At 42.5% G+C, this 13,302-nt stretch overlaps 1 protein-coding gene across 2 annotated transcripts in view; it reads left to right on the top strand.

The window, feature by feature from the left end:
- Positions 1 to 11,868, top strand: part of BBOX1 (gamma-butyrobetaine hydroxylase 1) — a 117,833-nt gene extending 105,965 nt beyond the window's left edge. For both annotated transcript variants that reach the window (XM_056528427.1, XM_056528428.1), the window contains exons 7-8: positions 199 to 365; positions 11,508 to 11,868. In XM_056528427.1, coding sequence (XP_056384402.1) covers positions 199 to 365; positions 11,508 to 11,668 — 328 coding nt within the window. In that variant the 3' untranslated portion in view covers positions 11,669 to 11,868. The remainder of the gene's footprint in view (positions 1 to 198; positions 366 to 11,507) is intronic.
- The last annotated feature ends 1,434 nt before the right edge of the window (positions 11,869 to 13,302 follow it).

Below are 13,302 nucleotides of genomic sequence, written 5' to 3'. Positions count from 1 at the left end.
AATATGCAATACAGGAAAGGGCAGGTCCTTCAGAAAAGCAGAAACTTTTACTAACTAATCTTCAAGTAGAATCCTGAGCAGGGGGCCCCATATTATTATGTCAGAAATATAGAATATAAAAATGTGTTTTCTAAACTAGGCAGCTCCTTTTAAATGTTTTATAGATGTCAAGATGTCAACATCTCTGTTCCATTTCAGGTTAGATCCCAATGGAGATCTTCTACGAATTAATTTTAATAATGCAACAAGGGACTCCGTTCTTAATATACCCCCTGAAAAGGTGCAACCATTTTACTCTGCCTTGAAAGACTTTGTCGATTTGATGAATCATCCAGAAAATACTTTTTGTTACAAAATGAAACCAGGTCAGTAAAATGATTTATGTTTTGCTCTGTGCAAATGTTGTTGTTTTTTTAGTTTGTTGATCATTTAAAGAAAGCAAAATAATATAATATAAAAGGAATAACTGCTTGTTAGCTTATACTTAAGGCATTTCTCACTTAAAGGGGTATTCCAGGATTTTTTTTTTAATTTGACTATGCTACAGGGGCTGTAAATTTAGTGTAGCACATAATATAGTGTCTATACATGTGTTTGATGGTAGCAATTCTTCTGTGATCTTTGCCCTGGTGTTTATTTTTAACAGCATACAAAATTAGTGTTGTCTAAGGTTTTCCCAGGTTGCAGTGCGGCCCGAAACATAATTTCACTAGTCAAGTGTTCAAATGAGCCTGTCTGCTTCAATGGGTAGAGGGACCGCTGGGTGTGTAAAGTCCACAAGCTGAGAAATTTACATTTTATCATTTCAGAATTGTCACCCAAGCAGATCAACATTTTGTTGTTACAATGCTATAGCTTCTAAATTATTGTCAAAGCTAGTCAGGGACTATAACCTATTGATGTTTATCACACTGAAGGAACAGTGGGATAATATTTAGCACCTTGATACCCAAGGAATGTCTAAAAAACAACCAACTTTTGTCAACTGAATATTCACAGTAGCAGAAATAGTTGACTTCATAGTAACAAAGTAAAATAGTTCATAAGGTTAAAAAAAGACAAACGTCCCTCAAGTTCAACCTATGTCCCTATAGTTTACCTACTGTGTTGATCCAAAGGCAAAAACCCTATGGGGCTTATGCCAATTGCCCCATAGCAAGGGAAAAAATTTATTTCCAACTCCAAATATGGGTACTGTAGTCCTCCCATTTCCCGTATTACTCTGGTTGCCGGTCTTTGAACCCTCTCCAGCTCCACTATATCTTTCTTGTACACTGGTGCCCAGTACTGTACACAGTATTCTATGTGTGGTCTGACTAGTGATATGTATTTCCATGTCGTGGGCATCTATTCCCCTATTGATGCACCCGATCATTTTATTTACCCTGGCAGCAGCTGCCTGACACTGGTCACTACAGGTAAATTGACTGTTAACCTGAACTCCTAAGTTCTTTTAAATGTCAGTTGTCCCCAGTGTTCTCCCATTTAATACATAATTCCAGCCTGGACTTTTCCTCCCCATGTGCATTACGTTACATTTATCAGTGTTGATCCTCATTTGCCACTTCCCAGCCCAAATCTCTAACCTATCCAGAGCCATTTGTAACAGTGCACTGTCTTCTTTTGTGTTAGCTGCTTTACTGAGTGTATTATTAGTCATGTGCAAGTCATTTTGTAATGAATAGATTTTTGTAGGAAAATTACTTATTCAGACATTAGGATCCATACAAAGCTACAAACAAAATTTGTTCATATACAAATCCACTATTCCAAATAGACAAAATGAATAAGAACATCAAAAGGACTATAATGCCAATGATGAAGAAGATTAAAATTTGGAAAATGAAAACTGTCTAATAATGAACAAATTCAAGTTTTTTTGTTATATTATAAAAAATTTTGCTGGGCAGAAATAAGGGCAGTGTTATTGTCATGTGGATCTTTAGTCAAACTGCAGACAGGGAGGGCGTTGTTTATCTTGTAGTAGTGTTGCTTGCGAATATTCGCAATGCAAATTTTATTCACGAATTCGCAAATCTTCGCGAATATAGAACTATATATTCGTAATTACGAATATTCGTTTTTTTAAATTTTTTTTTCACAGTACACATCACAGTGATCATCCCTCCCTACTTCCAGCTTATGTAGTGTAAAGAAGACTCTAATACTACTGTGTGAGACTGGCGTGCGAATTTTTGCATATGCAAAAATTAGCATATGCTAATTTTCGCTTATCCTTATTTTTGTATATGCAAATTTTCGCATATGCGAAAATAAAATGTGAATATTATGAATATGCTAATTTAGCGAATATATGACAAATATTCGTCCATATATTCGCGAGATATCGCGAATTCGAATATGGCCTATGCCGTTCAACACTATGTTGTAGTAGGAAGTGGAGCAAATCTTTTTCAGAGGCCTTTTTATAAAAATAAATAAATAAAAAGCAATCTGATTGGATGGGAAACTGGTCAACTTTTCCTCTGCACAGGTTTCCATAAATCTCCCTCATTGTAACTTTACCGAAAGAATGCTGTTGTGAATGCCATATCGGCCTGAAACAAAAATTTCACTCCAGAATAATAATTAGTTGGTAATCTTATTAGAGTAAGGAAGAAGATCGAAAAATGCAAACGGCAGGAAAAAAAATGCACTTAACAAAAAAAAAACTAAACTTAACTAAATTTTCCACAGTGTGAATAACAAAAAGTTTAGAATACGAAATGAGGTTGAAAAACAGAACAAAAATGCACTTATCTAAACAAACAGAACCAAACCTTTTCCTCGTGCACATGTTTACTTAGTATCATCTGCAAAGATTTACACTTTTCTATACAATCTCTCTCTACAACGTCATTAATAAATATTAGAGATGAGCGAACTTACAGTAAATTCGATTTGTCACGAACTTCTCGGCTCGGCGGTTGCTGACTTTTCCTGCATAAATTAGTTCAGCTTTCCGGTGCTCCGGTGGGCTGGAAAAGATGGATACAGTCCTAGGAAAGAGTCTCCTAGGACTGTATCCACCTTTTCCAGCCCACCGGAGCACCGGAAAGCTGAACTAATTTATGCAGGAAAAGTCATCAACTGCCGAGCCGAGAAGTTCGTGACGAATCGAATTTACTGTAAATTCGCTCATCTCTAATAAATATATTAAATAGAATAGGACCCTAAACTGACCCTTGTGGTACCCCACTAGTAACAGTCACCCAGTCAGAATGAGTACCATTAAAGGGGTACTTCAGCCCTAAGACATTGTATCCCCTATCCAAAGGATGGGGGATAAGATGTCTAATCGTGGGGTCACGCCTCTGGGGATCTACTCAATCTCTCATGCAGCACTCACCTGTCTTAGCTGCATGGAGCAATGATTGCTCCATGTCTAAAGAATCACGACCACGGGGCCGGAGTATCGTGACATCACGACTCCACCCCCGTGTGATGTATTGCCCTGCCCCCTCAATGCAAGCCTACAGGAGGGGCATGATGGCCGTCACGCTTCCTCCCATAGGCTTGCATTGAGGGGGTGGGACATGATGTCTCAAGGGGGATCCGTGCAGCTGAGACAGGTGAGTGCTGCATGAAAGATTGCGGCGGGGGCGGGTCCCCCACAATCAGACATATAATCCCCTTTCCTTTGGAAAGGGGATAAGATGTCTTAAGGCCGGAGTACCCCTTTAATAACCACCCTCTGTTTCCTTTCACTGAGCCAGTTACTTACCCACTTGCACACATTTTCCCCCAGCCCAATCCTTCTCATTTTATGTACCAGCCTTTCCTGTGGCACTGTATCAAATGCTTTTAATCAAGATATAAGACATCCTGGGATTCACCCAGGTCAAGTCTTGAGCTCACCTCCTCATAAAAGTGGATCCTTCTGTGTATATCTTAAGAAACCACAGCCTGCTGTCTGGTTTAATTTGATTAAGATTGGTGACATGGTGATTTTGAGGCTTTCACTCCTGTTGTTGAGCCCCTGAGTGCCATCCATGGGTCATACACAGTACATACACAGGCCCTTCCTCCCTTAACTGCCTAGTCAATCACAGTACAGCCTTACTCTGTGCCATGAAATAGTGCTGGTGAAAGTACACTGAACATGTTGACTGGGGGTGTTTTGCACAGTACATTACTAGAAATGGTATGTGAAGGGAGAAGAGATTACAGATGCATTTGGTTTGCAAGGATTTGTGTGAGCTAAAATGCAAGAAACCGCAGAAACAATGATGGAGTTACACTAAGCTGGTGCTGAGAAGCTAAAGGGAGTGGGGAGGGGCTACATACACTGCTTTTAACAAGCTGTCTCGAGCTTTATTTAGGTTGTTAGAGATGAGAGGGAAGCCTTGATTTACCTTTGTGGATCATCTTCAGAAGACTGACTCGGTTTGCAGGTACACAGCCTAGGTTCTGTCCCTCTCCTGCACACTTCAGTAGCTAACCCTATCCCCATTTCCTTTTTTGTCCAGGGTCTCTCTGTAACTAGAGACAGAAATCTCTTGACAATAGACAGTGGGCAGCAGTTTGCAAAGATGGGAGATACTTAGTTACCATGGGGGAGATTTATCAAAACCTGTCCAGAGGAAAAGTTGTCCATAGCAACCAATCAGATTGCTTCTTTCATTTTGCAGAGGCCTTGTTAAAAATGAAAGAAGCGAGCTGATTGGTTGCTATGGGCAACTTTTCCTCTGGACAGGTTTTTATAAATCTCCCCCCACAACTTTAGGGTTGTGTTACTTTTTGTAAATGAAGTGATTTACAAATAAGATAGAAATCACAGACTATCCATTGTAGGGAAGTTGTTTAATCAATAGGGAACATTTTAAGATTTTAGTTGCTGGATATTTTATCTGCCATTAAAGGGGTTATTCCCCAGCTTGAAAAAATCGGTGTCATTAAAATAAACTTCTGACACATTCTCCAGACATGCCAAAGGTTTAGATTGCACCCAGGGCCAGATTAAGGCTGCCTGGAAGATGGAGCACTTCATTATGCTGCCCCCCCCCCCCCCCCCCCCGACAGTTCCCCCACATTAGGTGCAGTATAGTTTCCCCACTTTAGGTGCAGTATAGTTCCCCCACATTAGGTGCAGTATAGTTCCCCCACATTAGGTGCAGTATAGTTCCCCAACATTAGGTGCAGTATAGTTCCCCCACATTAGTTCCCCCACATTAGGTGCAGTATAGTTCCCCCACATTAGGTGCAGTACAGTTCCCCCACATTAGGTGCAGTACAGTTCCCCCACGTTAGGTGCAGTACAGTTCCCCCACATTAGGTGCAGTACAGTTCCCCACATTAGGTGCAGTACAGTTTCCCCACATTAGGTGCAGTATAAGTCCCCACATTAGGTACAGTACAGTTCCCCCACATTAGGAGCAGTACAGTTCCCCCACATTAGGTACAGTATAGCTCCCCACATTAGGTGCAATATAAGTCCCCACATTAGGTGCAGTATAGTTCCCCCACATTAGGTGCAGTATAGTTTCCCCACTTTAGGTGCAGTATAGTTCCCCCACATTAGGTGCAGTATAGTTCCCCAACATTAGGTGCAGTACAGTTCCCCCACGTTAGGTGCAGTACAGTTCCCCCACATTAGGTGCAGTACAGTTCCCCCACATTAGGTGCAGTACAGTTTCCCCACATTAGGTGAAGTATAAGTCCCCACATTAGGTACAGTACAGTTCCCCCACATTAGGAGCAGTACAGTTCCCCCACATTAGGTACAGTATAGCTCCCCACATTAGGTGCAGTATAAGTCCCCACATTAGGTGCAGTATAGTTTCCCCACTTTAGGTGCAGTATAGTTCCCCCACATTAGGTGCAGTATAGTTCCCCAACATTAGGTGCAGTATAGTTCCCCCACATTAGGTGCAGTATAGTTCTCCACATTAGGTGCAGTATAGTTCTCCACATTAGGTGCAGTATAGTTCCCCCCCCCCATTAGGTGCAGTACAGTTCCCCCACATTATGTGCAGTATGGTCCCCCCACATTAGGTGCAGTACAGTTCCCCCACATTAGGTGCAGTATAAGTCCCCACATTAGGTGCAGTATAGTTCCCCCACTTTAGGTGCAGTATAGTTCCCCCACATTAAGTGCAGTATAGTTCCCCCACATTAGGTGCAGTATAGTTCCCCCACATTAGGTGCAGTACAGTTTCCCCACATTAGGTGCAGTATAGTTCCCCCACATTAGGTGCAGTATAGTTCCCCCACATTAGGTGCAGTACAGTTCCCCCACATTAGGTGCAGTACAGTTCCCCCACATTAGGTGCAGTACAGTTCCCCCACATTAGGTGCAGTACAGTTCCCCCACATTAGGTGCAGTACAGTTCCCCCACATTAGGTGCAGTACAGTTCCCCCACATTAGGTGTGGTACAGTTCCCCCACATTAGGTGCGGTATAGCTCCCCCACATTAGGTGCGGTATAGCTCCCCACGTTAGGTGCAGTACAGTTCCCCCACATTAGGTGCAGTATAGTTCCCCCACATTAGGTGCAGTACAGTTCCCCCACATTATGTGCAGTATAGTCCCCCCACATTAGGTGCAGTACAGTTCCCCCACATTAGGTGCAGTATAAGTCCCCACATTAGGTGCAGTATAGTTCCCCCACATTAGGTGCAGTATAGTTCCCCCACTTTAGGTGCAGTATAGTTCCCCCACATTAGGTGCAGTACAGTTTCCCCACATTAGGTGCAGTATAAGTCCCCACATTAGGTGCAGTATAGTTCCCCCTCATTAGGTGCAGTACAGTTCCCCCACATTAAGTGCAGTATAGTTCCCTCACCTTAGGTGCAGTATAGTTCCCCCACATTAGGTGCAGTACAGTTCCCCCACATTATGTGCAGTATAGTCCCCCCACATTAGGTGCAGTACAGTTCCCCCACATTAGGTGCAGTATAAGTCCCCACATTAGGTGCAGTATAGTTCCCCCACATTAGGTGCAGTATAGTTCCCCCACTTTAGGTGCAGTATAGTTCCCCCACATTAGGTGCAGTACAGTTTCCCCACATTAGGTGCAGTATAAGTCCCCACATTAGGTGCAGTATAGTTCCCCCACATTAGGTGCAGTACAGTTCCCCCACATTAAGTGCAGTATAGTTCCCTCACCTTAGGTGCAGTATAATTCCCCCACATTAGGTGCAGTATAGTTCCCCCACATTAGGTGCAGTACAGTTTCCCCACATTAGTTGCAGTATAAGTCCCCACATTAGGTACAGTACAGTTCCCCCACATTAGGTACAGTACAGTTCCCCCACATTAGGAGCAGTACAGTTCCCCCACATTAGGTACAGTATAGCTCCCCACATTAGGTGCAGTATAAGTCCCCACATTAGGTGCAGTATAGTTCCCCCACATTAGGTGCAGTATAGTTCCCCCACATTAGGTGCAGTATAAGTCCCCACATTAGGTGCAGTATAGTTCCCCCACATTAGGTGCAGTATAGTTTCCCCACATTAGTTGCAGTATAGTTCCCCAACATTAGGTGCAGTACAGTTCCCCCACATTAGGTGCGGTATAGCTCCCCCACATTAGGTGCGGTATAGCTCCCTACGTTAGGTGCAGTACAGTTCCCCCACATTAGGTGCTGTATAGTTCCCCCACATTAGGTGCAGTACAGTTCCCCCACATTATGTGCAGTATAGTCCCCCCACATTAGGTGCAGTACAGTTCCCCCACATTAGGTGCAGTATAAGTCCCCACATTAGGTGCAGTATAGTTCCCCCACATTAGGTGCAGTATAGTTCCCCCACTTTAGGTGCAGTATAGTTCCCCCACATTAGGTGCAGTACAGTTTCCCCACATTAGGTGCAGTATAAGTCCCCACATTAGGTGCAGTATAGTTCCCCCACATTAGGTGCAGTACAGTTCCCCCACATTAAGTGCAGTATAGTTCCACCACATTAGGTGCAGTATAGTTCCCTCACCTTAGGTGCAGTATAATTCCCCCACATTAGGTGCAGTATAGTTCCCCCACATTAGGTGCAGTACAGTTTCCCCACATTAGGTGCAGTATAAGTCCCCACATTATGTACAGTACAGTTCCCCCACATTAGGAGCAGTACAGTTCCCCCACATTAGGTACAGTATAGCTCCCCACATTAGGTGCAGTATAAGTCCCCACATTAGGTGCAGTATAGTTCCCCCACATTAGGTGCAGTATAAGTCCCCACATTAGGTGCAGTATAGTTCCCCCACATTAGGTGCAGTATAGTTCCCCCACATTAGGTGCAGTATAGTTCCCCAACATTAGGTGCAGTACAGTTCCCCCACATTATGGGGCAGTATAAGTCCCCACATTAGGTGCAGTACAGTTCCCCCACATTAGGTACAGTATAGTTCCCCCACATTAGGTGCAGTACAGTTCCCCCACATTAGGTGCAGGACAGTTCCCCCACATTAAGTGCAGTACAGTTACCCCACATTAGGTGCAGTATAGCTCCCCACATTAGATGCAGTATAGTTACCCACATTAGGTACAGTATAACTCCCTACATTAGGTGCAGTACAGTTCCCCTATAGACATACAGCCTTCAGCCATATACAGTGTATGGCTGGAGGCTGTATGCCTGTTTAATACCTTACTTCAGTGTTCCGGCCACCGCTCCTCCGGTCCGGGGACCCCGGGGACTGGGTTCACGATCTTCTGCTATGGCCTATGGGCCATAGCAGTAGGTCCCGGGGGCCGAGGTCGGAACACTGAAGATGACATTCCGCTGGTAACTTACCATGCGCGAGTGTCCTCCTCGCTGCTCCGCTCTGCATTTCTATGGGCGCATGCACGGGACGTCAGTGACATCCCTGCGTGCGCAAACTCCCGGCGGCCCCTGCATTTTTAAAGTTAACGTGGGGGCCATCGCAGAGAGGTAACCGCCGGGACATCCTTGTGTCTGGGGCCCGCAACAGGTGCTCCATGAGCGCCAATGATGATCCGGCCCTGATTGCACCAAATCTCTCATAAGTAGCCGGCTAAAATGTGCAGCAGCACTAGCTTGATTCCCCTCCTGTCAATCAAATGCGAATCTTTTACTGCATTAGTCTACTAGTAAAGGGGTCATATGCAGTGGCCGGCCTGTTTGTGTGCTGAGATATACTCATTACTGTATTTTTATAGGGCCAACAATATCCCAATACAGGTGATACACTGTAAGGGATGCAAGTTAGCCATCATGTGCAGCTTTTTTTAATTTTTTTTTATAGGATGGACAGGAAATGAGAGCCTGGAGTGGCCGAGTGTGTTATACTATTTTACACTAATTTATTTTTAAGAAATAAATTCCATCTTTATAATCTTTATTACCAGAGAGATAAACAATAATAAAGACTTGTGGCCAATATATACTAACGCTCCAGTTATCTGTGGTTAATATTAGGTAGTATGTTAGAGGATAGAGGGGTTACCAATCAAATCAATTTCATTTTTATGTGTTTATGTTTACATGTATGAATCTCGCCCCTTTTTACTGTTTAAGGGTCTATTCACACGTACTGTATCCTGGGCATATTTGATGCGCAGGTTTTGAACCTGTATTAAAGGGGTACTCCGGTGGCAAACTTTTTTTTTCTAAATCAACTGGTGCCAGAAAGTTAAACAGATTTTTAAATTATTTCTATTAAAAAATATTAATCCTACCAGTACTTATTAGCTGCTGAATACTACAGAGGAAATTATTTTCTTTTTGGAACACAGCTCTCTGCTGAATCACGAGCACAGTGCTCTCTGCTGACATCTCTGTCCATTTTAACCCCTTAACGACAATGGACGTAAATGTACATCATGGTGACGTGGTACTTAACGCACCATTACGTACATTTACGCGCCGACATGATCTTGAGCACCGGAACGGTGCTCGCGTCATGCCCGGCAGGTCCCGGCTGCTAACAGCAGCCAGGGACCCGCCGGTAATGGCGGACATCCGCGATCGCGCGGATGTCCGCCATTAACGCCTCCGATGCCGTGATCAATACAGATCACGGCATCTGCGGCATTGCGGTACTTTGCACGGATGATCGGATCGCCCGCAGCGCTGCCGCGGGGATCCAATTATCCAGCATGGGGGCCGGAGGTCCCCTCACCTAGCTCCGGCCGTCTCCTGGGGTCTTCTGCTCTGGTCTGAGATCGAGCAGACTAGAGCAGAAGATTACCGATAATACTGAGCAGTGCTGTGTCCTATACATAGCACTGCACAGTATTAGCAATCAACTGATTGCAATGAATAGTCCCCTATGGGTACATAAAAAGTGTTAAAAAAAAAGTAAAAAAAATGTAAAATAAAAAAGTCAAAAAATGTGAAAAATCCCCTCCCCCAATAAAAAAGTAAAACGTTAGTTTTTCCCATTTTACCCCCAAAAAAGCGTTACAAAAATTAATACACATATTTGGTATCACCGCGTGCGTAAAAGTCTGAACTATTAAAATATATTGTTAATCATCCCGTACGGTGAACGGCGTAAACGTAAAAAAATAAAAAACAGTCCAAAATTGCTGCTTTTTTGTCACATTTTATTCCCAAAAAATTAATAAAAAATTAATAAAAAGTAAAACCTAAGCAAAAGTGATAATGATAAAAACTACAGATCATGGCACAAAAAATGAGCCCTCATATCGCCCCATATACGGAAAAATGATATAAAGTTATAGGTAGTCAAAATAGGGTAATTTCAAACATACAAATTTTGTTAAAATGGTTTGAGATTTTTTTTAAGCGGTACAATTATAGAAAAGAATATAATCATGGGTATTATTTTAATCGTATTGCCCCCCAGAATAAAGAAAACATGTCATTTTTACCGGAAAGGGTACAGCATGAAAACAAAACCTTCCAAAATTTGCTAAATTGTGGTTTTCTTTTCAATAATATTTGTTTTGTTGCGCCGTACATTTTATGGTAAAGTAAGTGATGTAATTACAAAGTACAATTGGTGACGCAAAAAAACAAGCCCTCATACGGGTCTGTGGATGGAAATATGAGAGAGTTATGATTTTTAGAAGGCGAGGAGGAAAAAACAAAAATGCTAAAATAAAATTGGTCTGGTCCTTAGGGGTCCTTAAGGGGTTAAGAACTGTCCAGAGTAGGAGAAAATCCCCATAGCAAACAGATGCTGTTCTGGACAGTTCCTAAAATGGACAGAGATGTCAGCAGAGAGCACTGTGGTCATGATGTCAGCAGAGAGCACTGTGTACTAAAAAGAAAATAATTTCCTCTGTAGTATTCAGCAGCTAATAAGTACTGGAAGGGTTAAGATTTTTTAATAGAAGTAATTTACAAATCTGTTTAACTTTATGGCACCAGTTTCTTTAAAAAAGAAAAAAAAAAGTTTTCCACCGGAGTACCCCTTTAAGCCAAAAAAGCCTGCTTTTATGTACACTCCCATCGTCTTTCCCTAATCTTCGGATGAATTCCCTACACCCTCGTACGAAACCCCATTTGAAGAGGGTATTATGTACGAATGGCCTAGGCCTAGCTTTGGTAAATTACTTTTTTCTTATGCAAGAAATGTTTTTTAGGGCAAGTGGTGACATTTGATAACTGGCGGATCTTGCACGGACGTAAAAGCTACGAATCAGGAGCTGAAATCTCCCGTCATCTGGAGGGATCCTACCTGGATTGGGATGTTGTGATGTCGAGACTGAGAGCCCTGAAGAGCAAGTTGCAGAACTCAAGCTGATTCTTGTCCATATTCTACACAAATGTGTATTTTTGTTATATACTGTACACCTATTTTATGATCATTGAACTATATATAAGCATTGACGGGTACTAATAAATTATTTTAACATATTAGATTATCTTCATACTATTGCACTTTCTATTGTGATTTTTGCCAACCTACCTATTCATTATTGAGATGGATTGATCAAAAGATGTAAAACTCATGCAAATATTTCCATATGTTCCTTTAAAAATAATGTCTCCTAAGCATTTCTATAGTGACCGGTGATGAGTAGAGTTGAGCAAACTTACAGTAAATCGGCTCTTAGCGAACCTTGTGGCTCGGCCATTGATTACTTTAGTCTGCATAAATTAGTTCAGCTTTCCAAGGGCTCTGGTTGCCTGGAAAAATGACAGTATTAGGTCTCCTAGGTCTGTATCCACTTAGGTCTGCAACAGGGCCCCATATGCCAATTATAATACTGGTCTCTTATGGGGCAGATGTGCTTTGCGGCCCCCTTAGGCACCAGGGTCCCGGTGTGACTGCTACCTATGCTACCTCTATAGCTACACCCCTGACCGGAGCACTTGGAAAGCTAAACTTATTTATGCAGACTACTAAGTAATCAACGGCCAAGCCGTGGGGTTCGCTAGGCGCCAATTTACTGTAAGTACGCTCAACTCTAGTGATGAGGAAGCAGATACCATGGAGCATGGTAAACGGGGTCCAATGACACAAATTGGTTGGTTTGGCTGACTTTTTTCTAATGTGAGTCCAAGGGCTGACTGGTTATACAGTCTCACCGAGCAGTTAGTCAGATCGCCACAACCCCACATGCCCATCAAGGTCGACTGACTGCCTCAGCACAGGTTCTTCTCCCTGAACTTTGGCTGTCATTTATCACCATCTGGGTGGCAGGGGGTAAAGTAAGCTGACTGTAACTGCTAGCTGCCAGCGATTACCAAAGTAGCCAACATTGACCAATGAAGGGCACTGGAAAACTCCAGCAGGGCAGTAGTAGCCTCAGGTGCAATTGTGGCCATTGGATAAATAAGGGGGTTGTGGAAGCATAATGGTAAAAAATAAAAAAAGTTCTTCTGTTGTGTAACAGCTAAAGAGTTAAGTTTATAAAACATACTTTATTTTCCAACTAAAAACACAAAATGCAATTCATAACTGATCAGTGGTTAAGTAAATGTAATGTGTCATAGCAAAGGGTCTCAATACTTGTGTTGATGAAAAAGTTTGTTTTTAGTTTTAATAAGTTAGTAAAAATTTCTAAAATGTTATTTTCATATTCTCATCATCATGAGGTATTGAGTGGCGAATGATAGCGGGAAACTGGTTTGTTTTTTGAGGTGAAAGGATCTAAAAACTTTCTGAATGCATTATATATATATATATATATATATATATATATATATACAGTAGAACTCTCTAGAATCTTAGTGGACACCTCCCAACAGGGGACAATTTTTAATTCCCTGGCAGAGTCCAATATTTGCCCCCTCCGAATAAGGGACATTCCCAATACCGGATGCGGACACACCCGAAAGGGGACAATAGGGGACAAAACACTACCAATAGGAGACAACCAGGCTTATGTGCTGGCCCTACCTTGTACACCGGGCCACCATCAGGGGGTACAG

Source organism: Hyla sarda, chromosome 6 (genome assembly GCF_029499605.1).
Source record: "Hyla sarda isolate aHylSar1 chromosome 6, aHylSar1.hap1, whole genome shotgun sequence".
NCBI lineage: Eukaryota > Metazoa > Chordata > Amphibia > Anura > Hylidae > Hyla > Hyla sarda.
Note: the sequence above shows the minus strand (reverse complement) of the source record. Positions and strands in the feature narration are given on the sequence as shown.